The sequence below is a fragment of the Ammospiza nelsoni genome, chromosome 18 (assembly GCF_027579445.1).
Source record: "Ammospiza nelsoni isolate bAmmNel1 chromosome 18, bAmmNel1.pri, whole genome shotgun sequence".
Lineage (NCBI taxonomy): Eukaryota > Metazoa > Chordata > Aves > Passeriformes > Passerellidae > Ammospiza > Ammospiza nelsoni.
This window is the reverse complement of record NC_080650.1, coordinates 4,407,114-4,433,113: the sequence shown is the minus strand read 5'-3', so window position 1 is coordinate 4,433,113 and position 26,000 is coordinate 4,407,114. Positions and strand designations below refer to the sequence as shown.

Sequence of the window (26,000 nt, the reverse complement as noted above, 5' to 3'; positions counted from 1 at the left end):
CAGGAACTGAGTCAAAACAACTTTAGGTCAAAATATTATGAGGGAGGCAGTGAAGTTACCTCTGCTTTGTGTGTGTAAATGAGGTTTAACAATTCTCTTGTTACAGAATGGTTTGGGTTGGAAAGGACCTTAAAGATCATCCCTTCCACTATCCGAGGTTGCCCCAAGCCCTGTCCAACCTGGCCCTGGACTCTTCCAGGGATGGGGCAGCCCCAGCTTTTCTGGGCAATCTGTGCCAGGGCCTCACCACCTCATAAGGAAGAGCTTTTCAGAAATATATTCACAATTCCAGATTTAAAATAAGAGGAGTGAGGACAGGCACAGTCAGCCTCAATTCCAGCTGCTCTGAACCTGGAACAACACAGTCACTACAAAAAAAATGACCAGGTCTAGAAATGATTACATCTTACTCAATGAAAGCCTTAATGCAACAAGCTAACCTAGAATGTGCTATTCCATGCGAGCATTTTATGGTAAATTAAACTTAATGCCACACCTCATTAGAACAAACTGCTGTGCCCTGAGCACGTGTCCCTGGGCTGGGAGCAGGGATGTGGCCGTGGGCCAGCAGCACTGCGTGGTGGAACAGCACTCCCTCGTGTTCCCACTGGGAATGGGGCTCCTCAGCCAGGCTGACCTGTCTGCCTGCTCTCAGCAATGCCACACACACCACAATTCCTCTGCTACAGCAGCAGCTGGGAATTGGGGAAATGCCTTTCCAGATTTTCCTGTGCAAGGGCGTCATTTACCCAGAGAGGTAACCCGGGTTATCTGCTCCTGCTGGCACCAGGACAGCTCACACCTGGGTGGGAGGGGGTTTTACCTCTTTGGAAGAAACATCCCCACCACCAAAAGCAAATCCTACAAGGGAAGAGCAGCACAGTCCACTCCAGAAGTGCAGAGAGAAGGAAGGCACAGCACATCTGCACAGAGCCCCTTCCTCCATCAGAGCAGGGATAACCCCCCTGAGAGCAGGGATAGCCCCTTGAGAGCAGGGATAGCCCCCTTGAGAGCAGGGATAGCCCCTTGAGAGCAGGGATAACCCCTTGAGAGCAGGGATAGCCCCCTTGAGAGCAGGGATAGCCCCTTGAGAGCAGGGATAGCCCCCTTCAGAGCAGGGATAGCCCCCTTCAGAGCAGGGATAGCCCCCTTCAGAGCAGGGATAACCCCCCTGAGAACAGGGATAACCCCTTGAGAGCAGGGATAGCCCCCTTGAGAGCAGGGATAGCCCCCTTCAGAGCAGGGATAGCCCCCTTCAGAGCAGGGATAACCCCCCTGAGAACAGGGATAACCCCTTGAGAGCAGGGATAGCCCCCCTGAGAGCAGGGATAGCCCCCCTGAGAGCAGGGATAGCCCCCCTGAGAGCAGGGATAGCCCCCCTGAGAGCAGGGATAACACCCTTGAGAACAGGGATAACCCCTTGAGAACAGGGATAACCCCTTGAGAGCAGGGATAACCCCCCCTCAGAGCAGGATGAGCATCCTCAGTGGCTCCACACAATGATTTCAGTTTCCTTCCATCACCAACCCACCTCCTCTCACACTGACACGTCAGGACAGTGGTTATTAACCAGCTGCTGCTTCCTTCAGAGTCACCTGACAAAACACATCAAAACTACTCTTTAAAGGCAGCAACCAAATTCTTGTCAAAACAAACTCTAAATCTTATTTCTTCCTTAAAACCCCCAATTTTCTTTTGATTTTGCAATTGTTCAGTTCATGACTATCAATAAAGATCTTTTTAAACCATCACAGTGCTGCAGAGGAACGTTTTACTTAAAACAAGCATTTGCTTTGAGTGCTTTCAGGATTAGCATTTCTTTGCTGTTTGAAAAATGACAAGTGCCAGATTGGGGGGAAAAAAAACCCAGTCCATCAGGACTAGTACCAGCATGGGCAGGAGATCCACCACCACATCCATTCCAGAAAGCCAAAACTGAGCAGTGAACCAGAGAAAGAATTGCTGACAACTAAGAAGAACCACCAAAGCAGTTCAGTAGAGGTTGTGCTCATCAGGAAGCCAAAAAACCCTGGTTCTTGGACAAAGGGCATTGGAACAGGAAAGCCCAGAGCTGTGGCTGCACATCTGGCATGACCAGTCTGACCCTGTGACTGATGAAAGACCACAGAGTTGCACCTACAGGGCAAGCCAGACCTAAAGATGTCCTGGACCAACTGCAGCAGAGCTCCTCACCAGCTGGAAGAGGGGTGAGGATACCCCATGCACAATGGAAAATACTCAAATGTAGACAAGCTGTGGAAAAAAAAAATGTTTCGCTGGACAGAAAGACATTTCTCAGAAACCCAGAGGTGTCACCCACCCACAGGACACAGATGTGTGGTGGTCACAGCATTGCACACGGGCTGGGGCAGACCACAGACCCTGCTGTGCTCAGAAAATGCTGTTTGTCACAGCCAGACACATCCTGCCCAGAGATCAGGAGAGCAATCAGCAAGGAATTAGCAAAGAGCTGGCACTGAGTGATGTCCCACAACTCCACCACTGCAGAGTAAAGCAAAGACACAGCACAGGAGAGGGAACCCAACAGTTCCCCCTTTAAAAGCAGATTTTTGTTATAGTATTTTTTAATTAAGAGTTGTAGCTTCTTCAGGTATGTCTGCCTAATGAATAAAGCATCTTAGCTCCCCAAGACAGATTAAATAACACTTGACAACCAACCCCAGCATCTCTGGTTACTCCTGACTGTAAGTAGAGAGAACAGATAAGTATCTCCTCAGTAGCCTCCAGCTGCAACAGCAGCACAGAAAGTGACAGAAGGCACAATTCTGCATGTCCCTTAAATTTCTTTTTTTAACGTCATGAATATCAGAGCTGTCATTCTAATATTTTCTTGCAGTAAATCAGGAAGTGTGCATGAATGAAAGTGAGTAAGGAATGCTCCAGGGCCCCTAAAAGAGAATATACACCCAGAAAAATACAACATTCTGCTCTGTTACAGCCTAGAACTGCACAATACTGGAGCCCACCATCCCAGGCACCTTCTGGACTGATCCAAAGTTTGGGTTGGTTTGGGATTTTTCCCCATGCCTTATGGAAAATCCCATGTCAAAGCAAGAGCAGGGACAGAGCTCTTTCACATTTCTCACACTGACAAACCATGAAAAACATCCATCCCCTGCTCACACTAATGACTAATTTTTTAGTTTGCAATTTAAAGGAGGCTTTTCTCTTAAAAATGCATCTGGTCAAATAAAAAAAACCCTGAATTAATGTCCAAGCACTTCCATGTTCTATGCTACTACAGCCTCCAGCAGGAAAAGGTTTTCAATAAAATCCCCAGTTCTTCAAGCACAATTTTCCCTCCCAGCTGCCAGAAATTCACCGTGGGCAATCTCACCTCACAGCTGATCAAAGGACATACAGGCAAGGATTGCAAAACTCCAATGAGAGAAGGAAACTCTTTGCTACAGTTTTAAAACATAGCAGCAAACAGCTAACATGAAAAGGTTTGGTGCTGATCACACGCTGAATTGACACCTGAAAAAATGAAGATCAATGCAAACTACAACAAGCAAATGAAACCTGATCTTTGATGAGTACGGGAGAAATTAAAACATTAATTAGTTCAAAGCAGTACAGTATTTATTCATAAAGGCTTTTCAGCTGAAATTGATGTTTTATAAATGTGAAAGTTTCAGACACAGCAGCCCCTGTGCAAAGCTGGCAGGGCAGCACAGTCAGAGCCTGCTAAAAAGAGCTTTTCGTGACAGACAGCCCTGAAGAGTGTTGGAAGAGGAAGTGCTCACTGAGACATCGAAAGCCATGAAGAGTCAAATTAAAAACAAGAAAGGAACTGTAAAATGACACATTCCTAAAGCTGTTTTCCTGGAATAGCAGTGGCTGTACCAGCAGCAGGGCAGGAGGGTTCTGGGGCAGCAACCCCAGAGCCAGGCAGAGCTTTTACACAAAGAGGGATGAATATTCCTAACACACACTAAACTAAACCACAACTGCCATGGTTCTGCATAAACAAGGAAGAAATGTCAATTCCTGAAAGGGTTTTCCAAGGCACATTCGGGTAGTCGACAGTTTGGAGTATTAGAAATAAAACAGCCTTTCTCACCCAAAACAAATCCTGAGTTTCATGTTAGTACTCAAAAAGGAACTGCTGAGGAAAGCTCCAGCACACAGGAGCACTCCCAGGATTTCTGAAAAGAGTGGAAACAGCCAGCTCTGGGAGCACACTTACCCACAGATACTGCAGGAACTTCAGCAGACGTGGACAGTAATAATACTCCATTTTCCACAGCTCCGAGTTAACGCCAACCCATCCCTGCTGCAGGCAGCTCCCGGGCTCTCCCCGCCTCCAGCACCAGTTAAAAGCAGAGTGGAGCAATTAAAAGCAGCATGAATAATGTAATAATGTTCTGAGTGTGTCTGGCCCCACGTCACCACCACCACCACCACGAGCTGGGGCTCCTCAGGAGCAGTCGCACACAGCACGTGACTTAACCACTTGTTATTGAGCAGCCCACTGCTCCCAGCTCCGTAATCTGGAGTGGAATTAGCGACAGGACTTTGGGTTTTGCAGCAAAGGCCCTGCAGGAGGAAAGGGAAGCTCTAAAACCCCTCAGTTATGAAACGCTCTGAACGGCGGCAGGGTCGCTCGCTGACCTTGTTTTGGGTGATGTACAGGAAAAGACAAAAACCCACACATGTAACAAGAGGAGCTGCTGTTTTTATGTTCTTTCAATATAAAAATGTCTTTTGTGAAGGAGAAGAAATAGACACAACCAAGTAACTTTTTATACAGCCCTGGAATGTTCCCAGGGAACGAAAACTGCCAAAAAAGGAAGAAAGCCCAGGCAGAGCTTTACCCACCCCCGGGTCGTCCTCCTCGGGCTGGGTCTAAAATAGAGAGTGGTGGAGTTGTTGGACATCAGCAGTGGGTGGTTTGTGAAGAGCAAAAATGGGAATTGTAACACTGTTTCATTTTTACTTACATCCTTTTTTGATAGGAAAAGGAAAGATAAGTGACAGGAGCCTATCCAAGAAGGGCAGCCTGTCCCCTCCCAGCACTGCTCCAGCTCTCACCCTTCCCAGGGAGGGACAAGGTTGAGAGGACACAAAACAGCCTCCAAGATGCTCATTGAAACTTTGATACTTCAAGAAAACTACCTCTCACTTTTCTAATCATCACCTATGAATTCCTGTACAGTTCAACCAAAGTATTTTGATTTTCTTCCAGGCTGCGTCAGTTTTTGGGGTAGCAGAACAACTCAAGATGGGGTTCAGAAGGAACAAAGCTCCAGTATCAGAGGCTTTATACAATGCAGAAAAAGAGAAGGTGTGGTTTTCAGTGGGCAGGAGACAGACCTGTCATGGGCAGAACTGAAAACAACTGGTGAACTATGACAAGCCAAACCATAAATTCATCTGCACATGTTTATAAAATATTTATCTTCTCTCCCTTGCACTTCATTTCCAAGATATTTTAGGAGTCAGCTCATGATTTTTTTCAACAAATCCTTCTCCACCCACACATCTCAGTCTCATATAAATGCATCTTTCTATGGAGACCATTAGAGAGATTTTCCTCCCTAAATGACAAAAAAACCCCAGACTTTAATATAAAATAAATAAATAATATGTTGAGAGACTTCAAAATAACTCCTACACCAGTTCTAGTAGCAGTGCTCTGTTCTAACTCCCCAAAGCAGCACTAAAGCTGCTCCATTTCCATCTGAAGGTACAATTCCTCCAGCCCCACAGCACGAATGCAGTTCCTTTATTTGGAGGATGAGTCCCAGCACACATTCCTCAGGTTTTCATTCCCAACACTGTTATCAGCCTGGATGACTCAATCAGGAATCCGGGCTTGTGACTGAACGTCAGCTCTGATGGCATCACACAATTTATGGAAGCACCTCCTGAGCTCTGTGGCTGCCCCTGGATGGGCAGGTGGGGCTCTGAGAGGGAACAGCCCCACATCCAACCACAGGTACCAGCCCAGAGAGGGTCTGATTGCTCAGTGCTCACATCTGTCCCTTCACCTGCATTCCAGGTCCAAAGGAAAAGATCCCTACAAGGCCCAGGCTCTGAGATTTGCAGCTGAACCAGTGAGAGAAATCCCTCACTGTCCAAAGCACAAAACTTAATTTTTATATCTACTCTGTCCTGCAGCAGGGCTAAAAGAGAGGGAAATACCAGCCATAGTAAAACCACAGATGACAACAGTCTAGCAGTTGCTAAAGATGCATCTATAAAGATGCTAAAATCTTTATAAAAGCCTTCCTTTGTTTTTTAATCAATACAAACTTAAAATAGCTGAACAGTGTGATCTAGATGAGTGTTAAAGCTCCAAAGTACCATCCTTTGCAATTTCAAACACCAATCCCATATTACCACTTCAGTATTTTGCAACGGTTGATTTCAAAGTCATCCTATGTAATGTTCTAAAAGCCTAATTACAAGCAGATTCTCTGGAATATAATCACAAATAAATTACTTCTCCAGAGGTAAATTATACTACTGAACCTTGCTTCCATTTGGAATTGTCTATATCCATAAGAACCTACCTCATCAGCTGTCCTGGAAAATGCCATTCAAGCAGTTGTTTACTATCACAGACAGATGTGGAATAGTGCAACAAATTGATTCTTGCAAACTCATTTGGCAAATATAAAAGGCTATCAATATCAGTTCTTCACTGCTTTAGTGGTGAATGTGAACCAAAAAGAATTGTTTCTTCTACAACAAGACTTGTCACTTTGAGCACTCAATCTCACCAAAACAATACCAATATACCCTCACTGACCAGCAATGTGGACTGGAGAATGTATTTTGTCACTAAGCCACAAGGAAAAATAAGTAACGTCCCAACCACACAGACCAGAAATTGCACAAAGCAAACAGCAGCAGGATGCCACATTTCCATCTAATCTCCCTTTCAAGGGAAATACAGACTGCATTAGGGTTTCTGGGAAATAGGGGATTTAACGGTGGCTCCCGTGGCTCTTTCCTGACCCCTCGTGTCTGCCCAGCTCACACAGCTCGGATGTGTCTCCAGCAGAGGGGAGTGTTGGAACGTGCTGACAGAATGGCAACTGCGGCTCCGCACCCAAAATCTCTGTGTTCTCCAAGGAAAACAAAGCCATAACCTTGGTGCAGAAGAAACGGTTTGGTTTTACATAATCCTCTGCAGTACCTCTGTGGGGCTTTGGAAAAGATCAGTGTTGTGTTTTCCACCTTCCAAATGCAGTCAAAGCCCTTTCCATGCACTCACTCACACTTTACACCCAGGAGGAGCAGGCTGCCCTTTGGCACCCCAGCACAACAATCACAGCCCAAGGAGCCTTTCCAAAGCAACACAAAGGAGCAAAGCACTTGGATCCTCCTGAATTCCACACAGGTCAGCTTTCTCTTTTCATGGAGCTGAGTCTCCCTTTCCAACCTTCCCTTCCTGTCTCAGGCTACACTTGGTGAAGCTGAAGGATTATCCTGAGTAACCTCCCAAACATCAATGAAGTTGGAGAACAACAGCTGTATTTATCTGAGTACAGTTCAGTTATCCCAGCACTACTTCTGTCCCACCTTTCCTACCTGGCCAACACCACCTTTATATATTTGCACTATAAGCTGATAGCACATAACTTTTAGGGGTTGGATAAATGCCCATTCTGTCAATAACCCAAATTCCCCAAGATGAACCATGCTAAGAATGAGAAAGAAAAAGGGACATCAGCCCTTGGATACCTTCCATGAAGCTTAAAGACCAGAACTGAAGAACAAGCTGAGCCCACTTTCAAAACTCCAATTAGGAAATTTGTTTATAAAATCCTTATAGGTTTAGGTGGTCTCTTTTTCTTTGCGAGAAGGAAAGAAACCACTGAGTTTCTTTTCTTTTTTATATCTTTGTGTGTTCTCTGCTAAAGAGCTGCAAAGAGCAGAGTGAGCCATGGCAGAACAGGGCAGAGCAGCACCTCACTGCAGAGTGTGCTGGCAGAGACAGGACAGGGGAGGTGTGACCTTGGGACCACATCCTTCAGTCTCCACTTTCCAAATCCTTTACTTCCCTCAGGAAACGTTGATATTTCATTTATTGCCCATCTTTTGGAACATCCAGACCTTTGTTCTGTATTTCAGAACAACAGCTGGATGTAGGATGCTCTGAGGGCTAAAGTCAGGATATTCTTCTGAGACTGAGGAGAACAGCACCCAACAACATCAAGCAGGAATTCACCTCAACAATTTGTGTGTTAGAGAAAAATCAAACCACCCAAAATGTCAGCTGTGATCTTTGCCAGAAACACTTCTCTGTGTGCTGCAGACAGAAAGACAATTTAACCCATCATTTCTCAGAGACACACTTCTATTTGTCTGCACAAGCCGAGAAAACAACAAAAACCGTAATGCTCTAGAGCCATCTTGAGTTCAGGATGGAAATTCCTCACTCAGAAAGCAAACTGAAAAAGCTGCAAGGCTGAGGCTTGGTGTTGGAAGCTTTGGCAGGGAGCACTGGGGTGGGATCCCAGGGAGGGGAGCCTCACCAATTCAACCCTCAGCAAATGCTCCTCTGCTTGGCAGACTCATCCTTCTAGCACAGCCCTTTGCAAAAAGGAAAGCAGAGCTGCAGCTCCCTGATCCCACCCCAAATCATCCTCCAGGGTCACATACCAAACCAAAATCTGATCTCCTCTCCTTGTAGAAACTGTGGTGGCTCCTCTGTGCAGACACCGAGGAAAAGTCTGTTCCCTCTGTTTTGTCTGAGCTCTGCTTGCTCCACTCTTTCCTGGGAGCCTGTAAAATACAGTTATGAATGTGATTAAGTATACGTGCATATGCACATACATATATACATATTTTATATATATATAAAAAATGCCTTTTGGGGAAAAAAAAACCAAAACCAGAGGAAACTCAAAGCTGAAAACACAAAATGGAAAAACATTACAGCCATGAACATCTTACACTTTAATCATAAAATTATAGGACCATTAAGGTCTTTTCCAACTAAATCCAACCTCTAGACTTCATTCACATGTCACTGTATGAAGGGAATCTCTTGCCTTTCACCTCAGGCAGGAAAGCAGTGGAGTTTCACAGACAAATGGAGACCATTCACCCAGAAAAAATAAAAATAAAATTTGCTTCTTTCAGATAAAGACAAAAAACAAAGATAAGTCCAAAAAGATCACTGCTGACAACTCGTAAAATAAACCCAAATTACTTCTTTTCAAGTAAATATAAAATTGCAGAGTTAACAATTTGACCTCCCAGGTTCACAGCATTACAAAAATAATAAGCACACTTTTTAAAGCTTTTTCAAGCTCTCCACAAAAACACCAATAAGTATTTCTAGACTTGAAGCAATGAGGTCATCTAGTGCAATTGCCATTGCTCAAGAAAAGAGAACCCAAAAAGAAATGAACTCCAGTGAAAAGTCTGGATCTGCTGCCTTGCTGCAGAGTGCTGAGAAGTGCTGCAAGGACACAACAAAACCCTTAATAAAGAAAAGTTCAGTTACAGCTACATGACACACTTGGCTACCATTTGAAAATACCTTTTTATCCTCATGGAAGAATGGCTCTGACTGAGCTGCCACCTTGTGTTTCCACGAGTTATCCACATTTTCCAAGGGGAAGCTTGGCCTGGATCGATGCAGGTCCTTCCTTGCCCTCAGATCCTGCATGAGGGGCAGGCTGTCCCTCCCTTGGCGGCATTTCTCCGAGTAGGATCGTCTGAGATCCGCGGGGACAGTCCCAAACCCAGACATGTACCCCTTCCAGTCAGCCCTACTTTTGAAAGAGTCACCCTCGCACATTTTACTTGAGCTGTCTCTGCTTCTCAGTGTAGAGCTCCTCACGATGTTTTTGCTCCAATCGCCCTCTGGAGACACCTCCATGAATTGTTCTTTTGTCACCAACTTCTTCTGCAAGAGCCCATCATCAGCCTTTAGGGACAGCTTGGAGGCCAGATTGACTTCCAGCCTCTGCTCTGTACTCACTGCATTTATGGGCTGTACCTTTTCAATTACAAATTTTGCACCCTGGTTTCTGGAGGTCAAGTTCACCTCCTCATCCTCATCAACAATGAATGTTTTCTTCCTAGCAAATTCCACAGGTGAATTTACAAACTTCTCTGGGAAAATGCTGCTGGGGTTTCCCCAGTAAGGAGGGCTGACCTTTCTGTCTTTGGACTTCTGCTTATCAAATTCAGGGCTCCGTAGCTCCAGTTTCTCTTTGCTCTTCTCATTTAGGATTAGTTTTTCTGGCCTATGCTGCTCTTCTGCACGTTCACCTGGTTTGTTATTAACTGAATAGTGGTCTGATCCACTCTTCCACTCATTCCAGCTGTAGGTAAGAGTCATCCTCTCCGACACATTTCTTTTGTTCTTTGATCTCTCCCAACTCAGTGAGCCGAGATCTTCAGAAAGCTTCTCCTGAACTTTACTGGCCTTTGCTGATTCTTCTTTATATTCTGCCATAAGCGCGTCAATATCGAGAATTTGGGATCTGTACCCATCCTCAGCCTTCCTCCCAGGCAGATCAGAATTATTGTCACTCCTTTTCTGGTGGCCCAGCTCACTGTCCTTACACACCTGTGCAGAACGTGGTGGGGATCGGGGCTCGTGGTAAGAGGAAATTTTCCTTCTGCCACTCTTGAGATCAGCCTGTTGATCCTGTTTTAACAGCAAAGCATCAACATCTATAATTTTCTCTTTAGAATGATCCAGACCTTTTTCGTGATGCTGTTGGTTATCTTTCCTAGACACATGAAAATTACCAAATGCAACATTTTTGGAGAAAACGGCATCTTTTTCATCTTCTTTGACCCAATCCTTGCTAATACGTGCTTCCCAGGAGTCTTCTCTACAAGTTGAACTTGTCACATTTTTATTTGGTTGCTGCAATAAAGGTTTGGACCTTCCAGGAAAAACAGGGTCCAGATTAATTGTTGCTGTGTCACTTGAACTAGAAACCGTATTAATTTCACTTGCACTGGGAGCACCAACAAAGCTTTTCTCTTTTTTGATACCAGGAATCTGATAAGTCACTGCAAAATAAGTTGCCTTTGGCTCAAAGACAGAACTCTGATGTTTTGTGTAATCATCAGGACTGCCAAGAACAGCTTGGTTAGCCTCACTCCCCTCCACCCCATCTTTGATATTTTTGCTTCTCTTTTTAAGTAAATTTTCATTCAATTGCAATGAATCTGTCCGGCTCAGCTTCTTGATATTTTCAGGATTGAGCCACACAACTTCTTCCACCTTGAGCGACTCCTGAGGCAAGGTCCTCCTCCTCCACCTTTCAGAAATCTTCAAGTCAGAAACACTACTTCTGCTTCTCCTGACTTTCTCTTCTGGATCTGCTCCTTGGAGTTTCTCGTTGTTTTCAGGAGCTGTACAAGCCAAGTTGAAGTCTTGCTCTTTGCAGTTGAAGTCCAGACTTTTCCTCAACCCAAAGGGCCCAGATTCCTCTTTAGTAACATTCAGTCCTTTTGCATCAGGGGGGTGGCTACTGGAAGATTTAAAATAATGCTCACTTGCAAGCACTGAAGTCTGAGCCCTGTGTTTATTGACACTTGTGGAAGTCACTTCACGGTCCAAGTTGGTTCGGAATTCATGGATGTCTGTCCCACCTGCCCTGAAACTCCTTTTCTCAGAAGAGCATTTCACAACATTAATCCTCTCTGATTTCTCTACAGAAGACACTTCACTCTTATCACCTTTAATTTCAGCATGTAGCTTGCTGACTTTCTCACTCATTCCCAAACCTTTACTTTTGTTTGTGGAATAAGGTATCTTCTCAGTTATGAATAGTGGCTCAGGATCAGTTTTATCAGAGTCTCTTTTCTGTTCAGGTGAAGTGCATTCACTGGAGAGAAAACCAGCAGGTTCTCTCAACACAGCCTTGCTTGTGAGAACTTTTGCCTCTCTGGCTTCTGAAGTAACATTATCTTCTTTCAAGTAAAGAGTGTGACTACTTGTCTTAACAGACTGCCCTGTAGGTACAACGTCCTCATCAGTTTTATTCTCTTTCACAGATGATTTTCTAGTTCTGAGTGTCATGGCCTTTTTCTCAGGAGCCATTGTGATGGCTTCACTAAGAGCCCTTTCACCACAAGTCTGAAAGATTTCATACCTGGGCTCTATTCTTTGGTAAATTTGAGAATCTTCTGCATTTTTGGGAGAGGGTTTATCACTCTTCTCAACCAAAGATTTTTCTAAGACAATACTCGGACTCATTTTCTTGTCTTCACTTGAGGAAGCTGGTTTTGGACTTTTCTCTACATGTGCAGGATGTTTTGATGGATCAGGCTGCTTGTGATGCTCCTTTGCAGTGGTGCTTTCCTCCCCTTCTTCCATCCACGAGCGTCTGCTGTGCCCTGAAAGCCCCAGGTCCTGCTTTGCCTCAGGCTCCTGGTTCCTTTTTGGGGCAGGATCAGCCCCAGAATGCTCAGCCACAACGCTGTGCTTCTGCACATTGTGCTCAAACAAGGTGGCCCTGACAGTTTTAATGAAGGGCTTTTCCAGAAGAGCTGGGTTTAATTTCTTTTCAAAGCTGCTTGTGAATGAGACAGAACTCTCAGTCTGCTGTGAGAAATGCTGACCATCTCCAGGGAAGCTCCCTTTCCTCTCCAGCTGATCAGGTTTATTGGTTATCTTTAAAACCTGACGGGATTTCCAAGGCTTCCCAGGAGCAAACGCCTCGGTAAAATCTGTGCCATGGGTGAGCTTCAGCTCCTTGCTCTGGAACAACAAAATCCAACAGTTATCTTCAGTTTATTAAAAAAAAAAAAGTGTAATAACATTTATTTTAACTTACTTGCACCTACTTTGTGCAACAGAGCCTGTACAAGTCAAACACATCCACATTCTCTGAACATAAACTCCACTGAGACCAAGGTAACCTAAGGGAATGTGTAGCTCCAGCTCCTGAATCTTGATTTTTACAGAATTATCTCACTAATAACCAGCAAGATGGTCAAACTGCAAGGAACACGAAGATCTGAGTAAATATCACAGCTGGAGATGCTCAGCTATGAGAAATGTTAAGATGAGCCGAAGTAAAAAAGGAAAGATGGAAATTAATATTTATTACCAATCCTTCACTATTATCTACTCACAGGAAATACAAACAACATCCTAAAGGATGGTATTTTTAATAGCACTTGCTGAAAAAGCACAGCATGAAAATAATAAAGGGAACCAGAACACTAGAGATCTTACAGGAGATCTCAATCTTTTATTCAAGTCCTAAAATTTAAAATTTAAATTCCCTCAAGAGTTGACTTAAGATTGTCTTAAAAAAAACCCTAAAGAACATCAGAAAATTAACATTAAATGTATTTATAAATGAAGATTTTAAAGTCTGAACTATATTCTTCAGGGAATTTCTTTAATCCTACTTTATTGTCAAATTCTGAAAACAGCACTTCCATTAATGCAAGATTTTCCTTTTAAAACAAATTGCTCTCCTTGAAAATAACACTGAACTACAGAAACTTTGCACCTGTAGCTTTTCCTTACCACATATTCCTATCTCGGACAGGAAAAAAGCCAATAAGAACTCATTACAAATACCCTTAAACTACATTAAATCTCCTCTACCAAGAACTGTCACCAGAGAAATTCTGTTTTGCAACACTGAAGTGTTGCTTAGAAACAGAGAGAGCCTAAAGCTTCCACAGCAAATCCCCATTTTCCCTGGAACACTTTGTTGTCTGAACTGCTCAGGTAAATGTTGCTGAGGAGCCTGACCAAGGTCCAGGCTGGGATTTATCAGGAGCTGGAAAATGGATGCAGGAAAGCACAATCTTAATGTTCTGCTTGGAGAAAATAAACAATAATCACTGTAGCACAAACCCACCACAGCCACAGGCAGTTCACTGGGGTTTCATGGATCAGAAATCCCTTAAAAACAGAGCACAAAATATTCTTCCCTCTCTAGCACTCTTACACTGAGCAGTGTGCACACAGAGCTGCACAAACTCAGCTGACACAACACCCCTGAACTTTTCTCTGCACATCCTAAAGACAAACTCACACCAACAAATCCACTGGGGTTGTGTCAGCCCTAATAATCCCCATACCCATTAAAAAGTCACTGGTTGATAAAGCCACACACAACAGGACCTTGCAGAGCCAGCTGCTGCCAGTTCCTTACTTTTGGATTTTCCTGCAGGTCGTGGATCGAGTCAGCTCCAGTCTCCCCAGGTTTCTCAGGCTTTGTTTCACCCCCTGATGTTGGACTTGAAAACCTAAAACAAAGGATTGGTGCTGGTCAATGAGCAGGGTGGTTTCTTACCAAAGCAGGCTGGTAGAAATTATCCATCAAATTACATTTCCTAAAGAAGAAATATCACTATTTCATAAGAAATTATTGTATTTGGTGGTTAAATTGTATCTAGACCACGGGAATTCCCAAAATATATTAACTATTACTATTAATACAACAATATTAATTATTGTTAATATAAATAATACTGTTAATAATGCATCTTTGATAACAGAGGATTTACAATAGAGGATAATCAATTGATAATAGAGGATTTAGATATGCATAACAAGCTAGAATATCTCTCATTGACTGTTAAAGTGACATGCAAAGGTCACAGTATTGACAGCTTCATTTTTTTTTCAGCTGCTGTCAGAATATATTTAATTTTCTCTTTTTCGGATTAAAAAAGGCAGGAAAGGAGCTTAAGAATAATACTTAAAAAATCACATTAAGTGGAAGCAAAATGATCAAGCTTTTTTTACTGGACTGAGAGAGCAAGTTTTACTGAACAACAAGAAGCCAAGAGGATTAAAGAGAATTTCTCTGTAACCTACATCTTGGTTAAGTCTGCAGAGAGCGGCCGTGACTGCAGCGAGCGGCGCAGATTTCCTCCCTTAACCTCAGGATTTTCTGTTGTCAGCTCCTTGATCCTCTGCTGGATGGTCACACACCTGTTTTCCTTCTCTGGGAGAAACTCTGGATCCACTGTGGCACTGGGATTTTCTGATGTAAACAAACTAATGTGTTTTTTAACACTACCTCTTAAGATATTATTCTCTTTTTCTGAGGAAGCTGCAGGACTTTCACAACCCAGGAACGTGTATGTTTCCTTCTGATCTGGTCTTTTCCCCCCTTTATTAGTTCTGTTTTCACTGGTTGTTTCAGGGCTTCTTTCAGGACCATGCAAGTTAATTATTATTTCTGGTTTTGTCTCAATTTGTTCACTTTTCGATTTAAGTTTAGTTTCCCATGTGTATTTCCCATTATTCAGGATGCCAATGTCCTGACTACTGCATTTCAGATTTGTTTTAGAACTGCTTTTATTCAATTCAGTTTCTTCGTGTTTTGGCCCCGTTTCAGACTGATCATGACTACCCACATCAGTAAAAGCAATTATGGATACATTCTCCTTGCTTTCATGGGATGAACCAGCCTTTTTGCAAGAAGAAACATCTTTATGTTCAAACTTAGCCGTCAGGTCCATGGACAAAGGCCTTGGTTTTCTAACCCCAGATTTCTCTGTAGGAGATTTTTCCTCAGAAGTTTCCACAGCGTGATGCTTTTGATCTCTTAATGATTCCAGAAAAATAGCAGACACTGGTCTATGCTTTGCCCTTTGCTGGACATCCACAGAGAAATCAACTTTATTGTTGAGCTTATTTACATCATCATTGTTCTTCTCCCCTGGATGAACCTCACGAGCATCTTTCTTTTCACTGGTTTTCAGGGAGTTCCAGGATTCTGGTCTGAGACTGGAGGAAAATGACATGTGCCTATGGAGAGCTCCATCAGGATTCCTGGGTGGCTCTGCTGGTTTCACAGAGCCCTGCAGGTCCTTGCTTTGCAGAGCAGTGAATCCCCTGCGTTCCTGAGCCCTTTTCTCCTGGACCTTGGTCTGCTCAGGGCCCCCTGGCTCAAACAGAATGACTGTGTTGGCACTGGGGCCTGTGTAAAATGTCACATTTGTCACCATGTCACTGCCAGCCTGATTTTCAGTGTCAATGGCTTTCTGGTCCACTAAGGGAGGGACATTCCCACTCAACACCTTCACAGAGGACGTTTCCTCAGTGGCCTTTCTCACCATGCTGCTGGATCTGAACGCTGGGACGGGCGCTTTGACGTTTGCAAAAGTATCCGAGGATTTCTCTTTGCAAAAAGGCTTTGGGAAAAGTCTGGGCCTTGATCCCAGCGAGGGCATGGTTGCAGATCTCAAGGAATTCCCAAATTTCTTGTTCTCTTCCAGAGTCAGGGATGCTGAGGCCTCCTTTGCCTTGTTGCTGGCATCTGAAAGCACACTGACATACACACGCTGTGCCTTCTCCTCAGCCCTGAGCTCAGCTAGGTCAGGGACTGCCGTCAAAGACGCCAAAGTAGAATTTATTTCTACTCTTGTTGCCATAGTTGGAATTACACATTCAACAGAAGTGAAAAACTCCAGCAAGGAAAGAGAATCTGCAAAAAAAAAAAAAAGAGAAAAATGCAAGTATTGATGTAGAGTCAGCATGAACATCAAATAACATCATTCTCACATAAATTCACAAGGAAGCAAACTCAGATTAAGGTGCCTTTCAGATATGCTGATCACAGAGTTTATCACACTGAAAGACATAGTGTTCCTTCTCTAAAAAAGCAAGAAACACCATTATTTACTGACTTGGCCCAACAACCAAATACAATGGAAATAAACATATCCTACAAATTTCCACGCTCCCACTTACCATAATTTCCTGCTGCAACCAATCCATAGGGCCTGAATTCTTTCTCATAGTGACAACAAGAACTTGGTCACCAAGGGCACATTAAGGACAGGGAATGTGATCACTCCAGAGACACTGCCCAGACCTCACCTGCAAATAAACAAAATAATCCAATTCAGGTGTGGCACATACCCAGACAATGCCAGGTGGGACAAAAATCCAGAGCATTCTAAGCAGAAAAAGCTGGCTCCCAAGAAAAAGTGACCTCATGCAACTGTAAAAAGCAGAAGAATGTTTATTTTTCAAACAGCCATTAAAAAATCAACGCGAAATTACCAATTAAAGGTATAACTGAAAGGTGAAGGGGGAATAACTGAGCACAACAGACACACCAAATCTGAGCTGTTAAAACCACATTCAGGTAAGACTGTTTGCCTATTCAACTGCTGTCAATCACTGGTTAAACACAGAGCTTTGCATTACTGTAATCTCAATTACTGTAATTTACTTTCTATTGTAAAGCTCTTTTCTGGGGCAGCAGTCTGTGAAGTGCTACCTGAGCAGCTGACCTGCAAAAGGCTGATTTTCCATCAAAATGGAACTTTTACCATGACAAAGCAGTTTTGTACCTCCCTAGCAAAGGCAGGAGAAGAGCTTTGGCTTTAATTATATTCTTACTGCAGAGAAGTGGGAAAACCAGCAGTAATTAGAATTTCAGCTACAAGAAGTAACCTGAATCCTTCCTAACAGAAGTATATTTAAACTCGTAGCAGATGCAGGCAGCTATGTAAGGTTAGATTATTTTTTTTCCTTCAAAAGCTGTCATACTCTTCATTTTTAGAAAACTCACACTGTACTTCATAACCAGGGGCCCAAATGTGTGTTGCCACCCTCTTGTCTCTTCTGGGCAGCCTTTGAAGGGGCAGTTTTGGACTCTTCTCACTGGAGCCTATATTTGTGTGAATTTACCATGAAAATAAACTTATTTGTAGATTCTGTGGAATACAGAGCTTCATGCTTGTGATTATTAAAAAAAAAAACCCAACCAGGATTTTCAGGATCTTGCTTTCCTGAGCCTGCAGTCTGTAGAAGTGGTTATTTCACCTTCAGCTTCCCTTGACCACACTTAGCCCACACTGGCACTGAAGTTGCAGGGATTTATTTCTGTCCCTGCTTGTGCTCCCTCTCTCAGGCAGGAGAATGAACTCCACTCACCTTGTCCGTTCCCTTTCATCTTCCAATCCACTTGGAGTTCTGTCTCAACCACTTAGCCCTGATGCCATCCCCCTCCTCCCCAGTCCACGACCTCGTCCTTCCAAAATAGCCACTAACCCAATCAGCTTATCCACATCAAGCTGCCCCTTCCACCATCTCACAGATCTCCATGAAATCTTCCTCCCTCTCTCCCACTCCTTGCTCTAAGAAACGCCACCAAAATCCGATTGAAACGCTCTCACATTCCAAGGATGCAAAGGTTTGGGAGGTGCTGTAAAAGGAAACTTGCTGGAATGAGGCTGAAGCTCACAGGCAACATTGCAAAGGGAAAAATTCAGCTGTGAAAATAGCATCGGTCTTGCAGTAGCTGAGAATAAATTCTCTCCTATCATTCTGTAGTCCCTGTTTCTCTGGAAAAGAAGAAGGGGGCACAGAGCTTCTTAAATGGACTAAAACTTGATCCTCAATGGAACGCAGGGCAGTGAATTTACAATGTGGGACCTAATCCCTGGTAACAGAGTACAACTTGCTTCTCCAGCAAATATTCCTAACACAAAATTCACCCCTTCCTCAGTTTCTTTACACTCCAGCTTTAAAGGTCTCCATTTTCCCCTATATCATCTACCCAAGTCAGTTTTCATGTTTTAAATTCAGATACCCTATAACACATACATGGCCCCAAACAGAAAAGCGTTGGAAAAATAACAAAAATTTAGTGGAAAAAATAATCACCCAATTTTGAAAATGATAAAGCTCCTTGATACAATTACACTTGATAAAGAGGAATCATGCCATCAATGCCAAGTGTAACATACACTAGACACTGCGTCTCAGTTTTGAAACATATCTTGTTTTAGATAAACCTGCTTCTTTCATAATAAAATACCTCTAGTCCAGTTGGCAACGTACAAAATTTGGGGCAATTTATAAAGATCAACTGTAAATTGTACTGCAGGAGGATTTCAGATGCTATTAATATTTAGTAATTCTACTGTAATCGTACTACTACAGTTGTAAATCCCTCACCATCAGCTACATCATGTCATTGCCTCCCTGACCTCAGCCAAGCTGCCCATGATGCCCCTTCATGTCCCCATCCTGTGTGGCAGAGCCTCAAAGCCACCTTGTCTCCATTTTTGGGCACCTTGTCCCCATTTTTGGGCACATTATCCCCATTTCTGGGCACTGCTTCTCTCCATGCCTCCCAAGCAGTGCCCACGCTCCCCTTGGCTGTGGCAGGCGCATTCTGCACACAAATGAAATTATAAATGGCACTGAAGTGTCTCTTGAAATCCTCCTGCTTTTATCAGAAAGGCTGGCATGTGAAGGCCTGGCTCTTCCCTGCTGCTCCTCTTCCTCAGCTTCCAAACACCTGTGACTGAGATTTTTTATTTTTCCTGGGCCAAGCTGAGCCACCACAGGGTGGCAACAGAGATGCAAAATGCAAACACCGCTCCAGGCCCCCTCAAATCTTAATGCCTCGTGTATTGCCTGCATTTTTAATTAAAAATCATGACAAAAAATCATCAACAATTTCTCTGTAAGAAATCAAAACTGGATTATTCACTTCACAGGGTTATTTTTGCAGAAGATCATTGGGGAAGGGCTTCACCCCAAACACGCCCTCGGTTTGGCACTTGCCCACCCACCACACACACACACAACTATTATTTACATCACTGCTAATTCCTTTAAGCCTATTAAGGCAACAGCAACAGCCTGCAGATAATTTTTCCACCATGAATCACGTGACTGTTGCCAACTTCCTCGCTCAGAAACAAGAATGTTTTAAATGACACAAAGCAAAATTATCTATAATCTGGCCCTGAACCTCGCAGCAGATAAACAAGTCCATCTGTCTTCTCTAAGGGTGGAAAGCATAAAAATTCCACTAAGAAAATGTCTCTGCTATTAAAAAACCCAAACAAACAAAAAACAAAACCAAATATGTTTATGACATGGAGATCAAGCAGAAAGCCTGGCTCCAGCAGCAAATACCCACTAAAAATACTCCATAGAAAATTACCTAATAAACATGAAGTTTTTCTTCTTTATATACAACTTTATCAGCAAATCTGCTTCCAGTATAAAAAATTTACTCCCTTATTGTGTAGATACACAAAGAATTTTGTATAATAACATATATTAGCAGCTCCTGAAGACATGGCTTTGTCCATGACTGGGAGGTTGGGACTGGATGATCTCTAAAGACTCTTCCACCCCAAACCAGTCTGGGATTCCATGATTCTGTGCATTCCCCACGCCACAGGAGCTACTGGAAGCAATGACCATAAACCAAGGTTTATTTCATCCCTCCTACAAAAGGTTGCCCCACTGTCTAAAATGATTCAGTCTTTACAAACATTTTTCTTCTCTCCTTTCTCCTTCCTGTCCTCACTGACCGAACCCTGGGGTCAGTCTGCAGCAATCCCTGTCTGTTCTCCCCAGAAATCCTCCTTCTGCTGCTTCCTGCCCTTGGAGAGGTGCTGATTGGATTAAATAAGAATTAACAGAGGAGATCCCATCACTTACTGTGCACGTACGAGTGTGAGTGATGACAAGAATATAACTTACTACAGTGCAACAAAAATAACACAAAAAACCTTATTCTGAAACTTTCATAACCAAGTAGATCATGAAACTAATTCAGTAAAAAGCAGGCTTTTTCTATTTTTGGGTTTAAGCCTGATTCAGGTTATTATTCACTGTAGTGGGATCCATCCCTAGTATTTAAGAGGACATTCAGGGTCTCTTAAAGGGAGAGATTATCAAAAATACTTTCATAATGGCTCTAGTTTTTAATTTGCCTGGCTAAGTTTATTCACAAATTAAAAACAGCTAATAAAATGCATTTAAATTATATTTTTCCCAGATTCACAGTAACTCAGTTCTGCTTCTCAATAATGAAAACTAGAAGGCTGAGAATTAAAACTACATATTCCAAATCTCACAAGCCAGATAGATCTGCAAAGCCCCACAGACCACTGATATTAGAATTCCAAAGTATTGCAAAATTCAAAATATCCTTCCTCCATTTCCCATGTCCAAGTCTCTTGGAAATCTCTAGTTCTTCTCTTTTACAAAAAGAACTAAGCGCTGCTCTTTTGGACATTCCAGTCCAGTCCCAACCCAAGGATGAAAGACTCCACTCTGACATTTCCTCCCACTGCAGAAAAGATTAGCATTTTGTTAAATAAAGTGTCCATCCTATAAATAGCAGCATTTACAAGCACTTGTAAATCTCTAATTGCTCCTGCCAGTACAATTGCATAACGATCATCACCTGCCAGAGCTTCACCCCCATGCAGCTGCACTCAAGAGCTGCAACATTTCCAACCATTCTTTCCATTAAGTGCTGCCACCTCAATCCCACGGTGAGAACTTTACACCTTGTATTTTAATCTCCATGCCGCAAAGATTGGTTAAAATGTTAACAAATTATAGAATAGCAGTTTCAGTAATTCGAGCTGGCCCCATAGAGGCTGTAATAGTTATTTAGTAAAGCAAAAATTCTATGTTAAATACACTGGAATGGCCAGTATGAATTTAAATCACATTCCTGATGTAGCTGGACAATCAGCTGAAACAGGGATTCAGGAAAACACAGTAAGGGTGGAAAGGCCCTGGCACAGGGTGCCCCATCCCTAGAAGTGTCCAAGGCCAGGTTGGACACAGCTTGGAACAACCTGGGCTAATGGAAGCTGTCCCTGACTCTCCCAACATAAATCAGTTTGGGATTCTGTGATTAATTTATGGTAGAGCAGGATTCAACAGCAAAACGCTGCTGTGTGTAACCAGGACAGAATGCATCATGATGGCTGTGGGGCACAGGGAGTCATCCTCCAAATTTCCTTGAATTTATGAGACAGATGTGTCTGGAGAGAATGATGTGGGTAAAAAATTACATGTAATAATCTGTTTCCACAGCTGTCAGTCTGTGCTATTTTCATAAAAATGAGTGTGTCTCACATATAAAACATAACCCACCAGGATTAATGTACAAAAAGGGCAGATTGCTCCAATTCTTTCTAGAAAACAGCTTCAGAATATTACCCTTTAGAAAGGAACCATTTGCTACCATAGATTTAGTATCAAGTACCCATTTTTTGGGTATCCACCTCCAAAAATTTTTGCACTGGGTTTAGGGGCAATGACCACTGCTCTACAAACAACTCAGGCCAACACCTTGGTCAAGATTTTGTCCAAGCCAGGTCTTGGCTGGAGATTTTCCTTTTTGTACACTGTGTTCTACTCAAGAGATCCCTCAGGAGCCCAGGGACTGACAGAACACGTTTGGCATTTCCTCTGACCTGCACAACTGCCTCATCACACCCCAACCTTCCACCATTTCCTTCTCCCCAACCCTCTCATTGACAGTTTCAGAGGAAACTCTCTTCCCTTTCCAGATTCACAGTAGGCTTAATTTGTTTTGAAACTCCCTCAAGTCTCAGGTAGGGAAAAAAAACCCAACCAAATGAAAATTACATTAAATGTTGGTGAATCACCAGTTTTTTGGTACCAGAAGCTGCATATCCTCACTCTCCTGTGTGAATCATCTTTTACTTCCAGCGTTCCACACAAGGGATTCCACCCAGCTCATTACTGGGTGGGTATTTTCAGAAAGTCCAATTCTTTTGCAGTTGAAATAAGGAATAAAAGCAAAATCCTGATTTCTGCCAGCTAAGGATGACATTCTGCAGCAAAACATGAATTATGGGATAAGGCTGAAGTGAGGCTAAAAGTGTGTTTGTGCAGAAGGTGGGTATTCCCAGCAGAATGCTGTTCTGTTTGCTTCTCTCATCAAACCTTTGCTTTTGTGGTCAGCTTCAACTCCTGCTAATGTTCTTTTAGCTTTCATCCTTGCAAATGCTTTTAAACCACAATCAAGACCTGCAAATAACCTCCCCATGCAGTTCAGCAAGAAAAAAAAAGACATTCCAGAAACAACTGCATTGCGTGCCAGATAAAATATTAATAATCAGGTTTGGCTACAAGCAAGAAAAACTGACTGTGGAACTGAAAAAAGATTAATAAGTCAAATTAAGGCTCTTCCAGGAAGATGTTTGGTTGTTTCAGGGAGGATTTTATTTTATCTGCAGCTCCCAAAGGTCAAAGGGGTCATGTCCTGGACACAGTAGAGGGTGGGTACTTGAATTTGCAATTTGGCAAATTTCTCCTCATACCTTTTCAAAATCATCATGGACCTTCCTGCTGGCTAATTGCAACACGGTCTTCTTGTTGAAGGATGCTTAACTTCACTTTTAACTGTATTTTAAATAAATTTTGGCTAGAGTTCATTTTTTCTGCACAGATCCTGAAGGAATGGGTTAAATCCCTGACTCTCCTTTTCATATCTTATGCTACACATCCTGAACATGATGGAATTAATCAAAATCTAATTTATTTATGCGTCCTTTGAGTGTATTTTCTTCATGACCTTGCTTTAAAAAGGTGAAATTTGGCTCATTACGGTTTCAGAAATACATCAGGCAGCTACTGATCCCTCTGACCTCGAGCAGGCAGCGCTTTCCAAAGCCCCAGAACTGAGGCAGGGCTGTGTTTCTCCAGAGGCTCCAGCTCTGGGTGGGAATGCTCTCGTTTGGCAGGCAAACCATGGACACAGCTGAAGGAGTGCAAGGAGATGGATGAACCAGCTGCAGCACAGACAGAAATATGGGATTGAAAAACAACTTTGGCATTCTTCCATTTGATACTCCCCTCCGCAACACCACGCTCCGTACCATGTTCCAGCAGTAAAAGGAGCTTAGAGACCACCCACACCTGGAAATATTTACTGTAACTGTGCATATTTCTCATCCTCTTGGCAACAAGGGAAGGACAACTGTTTGATCTCAGAGTTGACAGGACAAGGATATATCACCACTGGACTTTGTTTAATTCGCTGCCTTCAGAGCCACCAGCTGCTGCAAATGCTTTTAAAAGCAGCAATGATATAATTGGGGCAGTTTCCTCCCAAAACAGTACTTGGACACTGACATTGGGACTCCTTGATGAGTAAAAACAGCCCTGCAGCACCTTGCTAAGCCTGGCGGCCAGCATGGGGACACCAAAGCTCATGTGAATTGTGGGAGGTGCAGCACTCCCCTGGGAGACAGGGCTTGGCTAACCTGCTGAGGAATTCAAGTCAAAGGATTGAGTGAAGCAGATCCGTGGGCTTTGGTTTATTGAAAAAATCCACCTACTTGTTACAAAAATAGGCAAGTGCCTCCACAGCACTTTGAAGCCTTCAGAAATAAAGCTGACCCATGGCCCTGTGCTCCCAGGCAGGAATCAGGGGAAGGATCTCTCCACACAAAGCCAGCCTCTGAAGGTCACTGTCACACAGAAATAGCATGAGGTGAGAAGACATTTCCTGCTTGCCTTCGTGCACAGCAGGTGCTTTTGTGTCAGAAGGACAAAGCCCCTAATCCTCTGATCTGCCTCCTCAAATTCTAATGGATTTCCAGCGCTGGAAAAACGCATTTGTGGCCTGGCACAGTAAACCACCTTCAGAAAGTATAACCAGCTCAAGCTGTCCTGTGATTGATGTGGGGTCACCGGGACGAATTTATAAATACTGAGCCCTTCATACATTCATCTGAGTGCTGAAAAATTAATTAAGGTATGGCCATATGGGGAGAAAAAAAAGTGGTTTCAACCAGAAAACTTAAGGTTACTGGCCTTAGAGCATGATCTTGAACACACTGAAATCACTTCAACAGTTTAACCATCTGGAGAAACCTGAACCCATAAAACTGGAGGACAAAGGAAATAGAGTAATGGTCTAGAAGACCAAAATCATTATATTAAAAATTATATATGTGTATACATAGCTATGGTGACTAACGTGTATCCAAGGGGTAAGAATTAACATTCCTCTGCTTCTGCAAAAAGAAGAAAGCAGGTTTACAGTGCATTATTTTTATACCTGTACTTTTCCTGACAGACACATTTGGAAGCTGCACAGTCGCCAGCAAAGACTCATTCACAAAGAGCACGTGGCAGCTACTGATAAAACACCCAGAGCAGAGATGCTGCAATAGATTACACTGCTCCTAAGCTTTCACCTGGACTAAAAGGAATCACATGATCACTGCCTCAGGCTGGAAGGGACCACAGAAGGTCATCTGGTCCCATCTTCCTGCTCAAGCAGGGTCATTTCAGAGCACATGGCTCTGGAATAACTCCACTGAGGGAGACTCCACAGCCTCTCTGGGAGATCTGGGCAAAACTGTCACTGCACGTCCTTGATACGAATATTTATGTGCTGCTTCAGCTCTCACAGCTCTGCCTTCAGATGTCTTCTCTGATGGCTGGTTTGCTGCTTGTGATCTTAAAAAAATCATATGCAAAAAGCTCTGTGTTCAACAGCTTTTGATTTGGCTGCTAATGACACATTTTCTATCAAAACAGAGAGCCAACACTCTGTCACAGCAATTTCTCCACTCAGTCCATCATCATTCCACCTTGCAGATATTTGATTAGTCACAGCATAAGCACGTAGTTGAGTTCACTCAACAAGCAAATACACTCGAGCCCAAAATACTTGTACCAGGCACTGCTGTGGAAATGAACTGCAGCTGCATGGCAGATAAACAGAGGCTGGACCAGGTGATTCCCAGGAACAGATGATTCTGCTCTTGAACAAATGAACAATTTCAAAGCCTGCTCCTCTGAGTCACAACAACCTCTGCCCTGAAGATGAAGCCTGGAAAGCTGTAGATAAGGAGATCTCCCTGGGACTGCTGCAGGAGACAAGCACTGTGACAAAAGACTGGCAGAGCTGGCACTAATAAACAACACAGCTCCATCTCCCAGGCAGCACCTCCATCCTCTGCTCCACAGCAGCAATTCAAGCACTTCACAGAAAAGATGACCCAACTTGGAACAGGAAAATTATTAACAGTATGAAATTGGATTAATTTTACTCCAGTTATGCCTTTCAAGATACTGATGGAGCCATTAAAACTCATTCAGATCGAATGGACATGACCCTCAGATTTACCATTTCCACTCCTGTCTCACAGATAGTGAAACAAGCATTGGACTAAGGAGAGATGGGTGGATCTATTCTGAGTCAAATAAAATATTGTTATAAAAGCCAGATACTTGGTGGCATATATCA

The 26,000-nt window shown here is 43.2% G+C and overlaps 1 protein-coding gene across 2 annotated transcripts in view; it reads right to left on the bottom strand.

The window, feature by feature from the left end:
• The window catches only part of KIAA1671 (KIAA1671 ortholog), a 66,373-nt gene that overhangs the window by 29,306 nt on the left and 11,067 nt on the right, over positions 1 to 26,000 (bottom strand). The window contains exons 2-6 of one of the 2 annotated variants that reach the window (XM_059485009.1): positions 16,682 to 16,810; positions 14,798 to 16,415; positions 14,130 to 14,223; positions 9,524 to 12,712; positions 8,638 to 8,760 (exon numbers count right to left, since the gene is read on the bottom strand). In XM_059485009.1, the coding sequence (XP_059340992.1) occupies positions 8,638 to 8,760; positions 9,524 to 12,712; positions 14,130 to 14,223; positions 14,798 to 16,362 (4,971 nt within the window). In that variant the 5' untranslated portion in view covers positions 16,363 to 16,415; positions 16,682 to 16,810. Of the gene's footprint in view, positions 1 to 4,210; positions 4,414 to 8,637; positions 8,761 to 9,523; positions 12,713 to 14,129; positions 14,224 to 14,797; positions 16,416 to 16,681; positions 16,811 to 26,000 lie in introns of those variants that run through there. The other variant, XM_059485012.1, reaches the window with a different exon arrangement.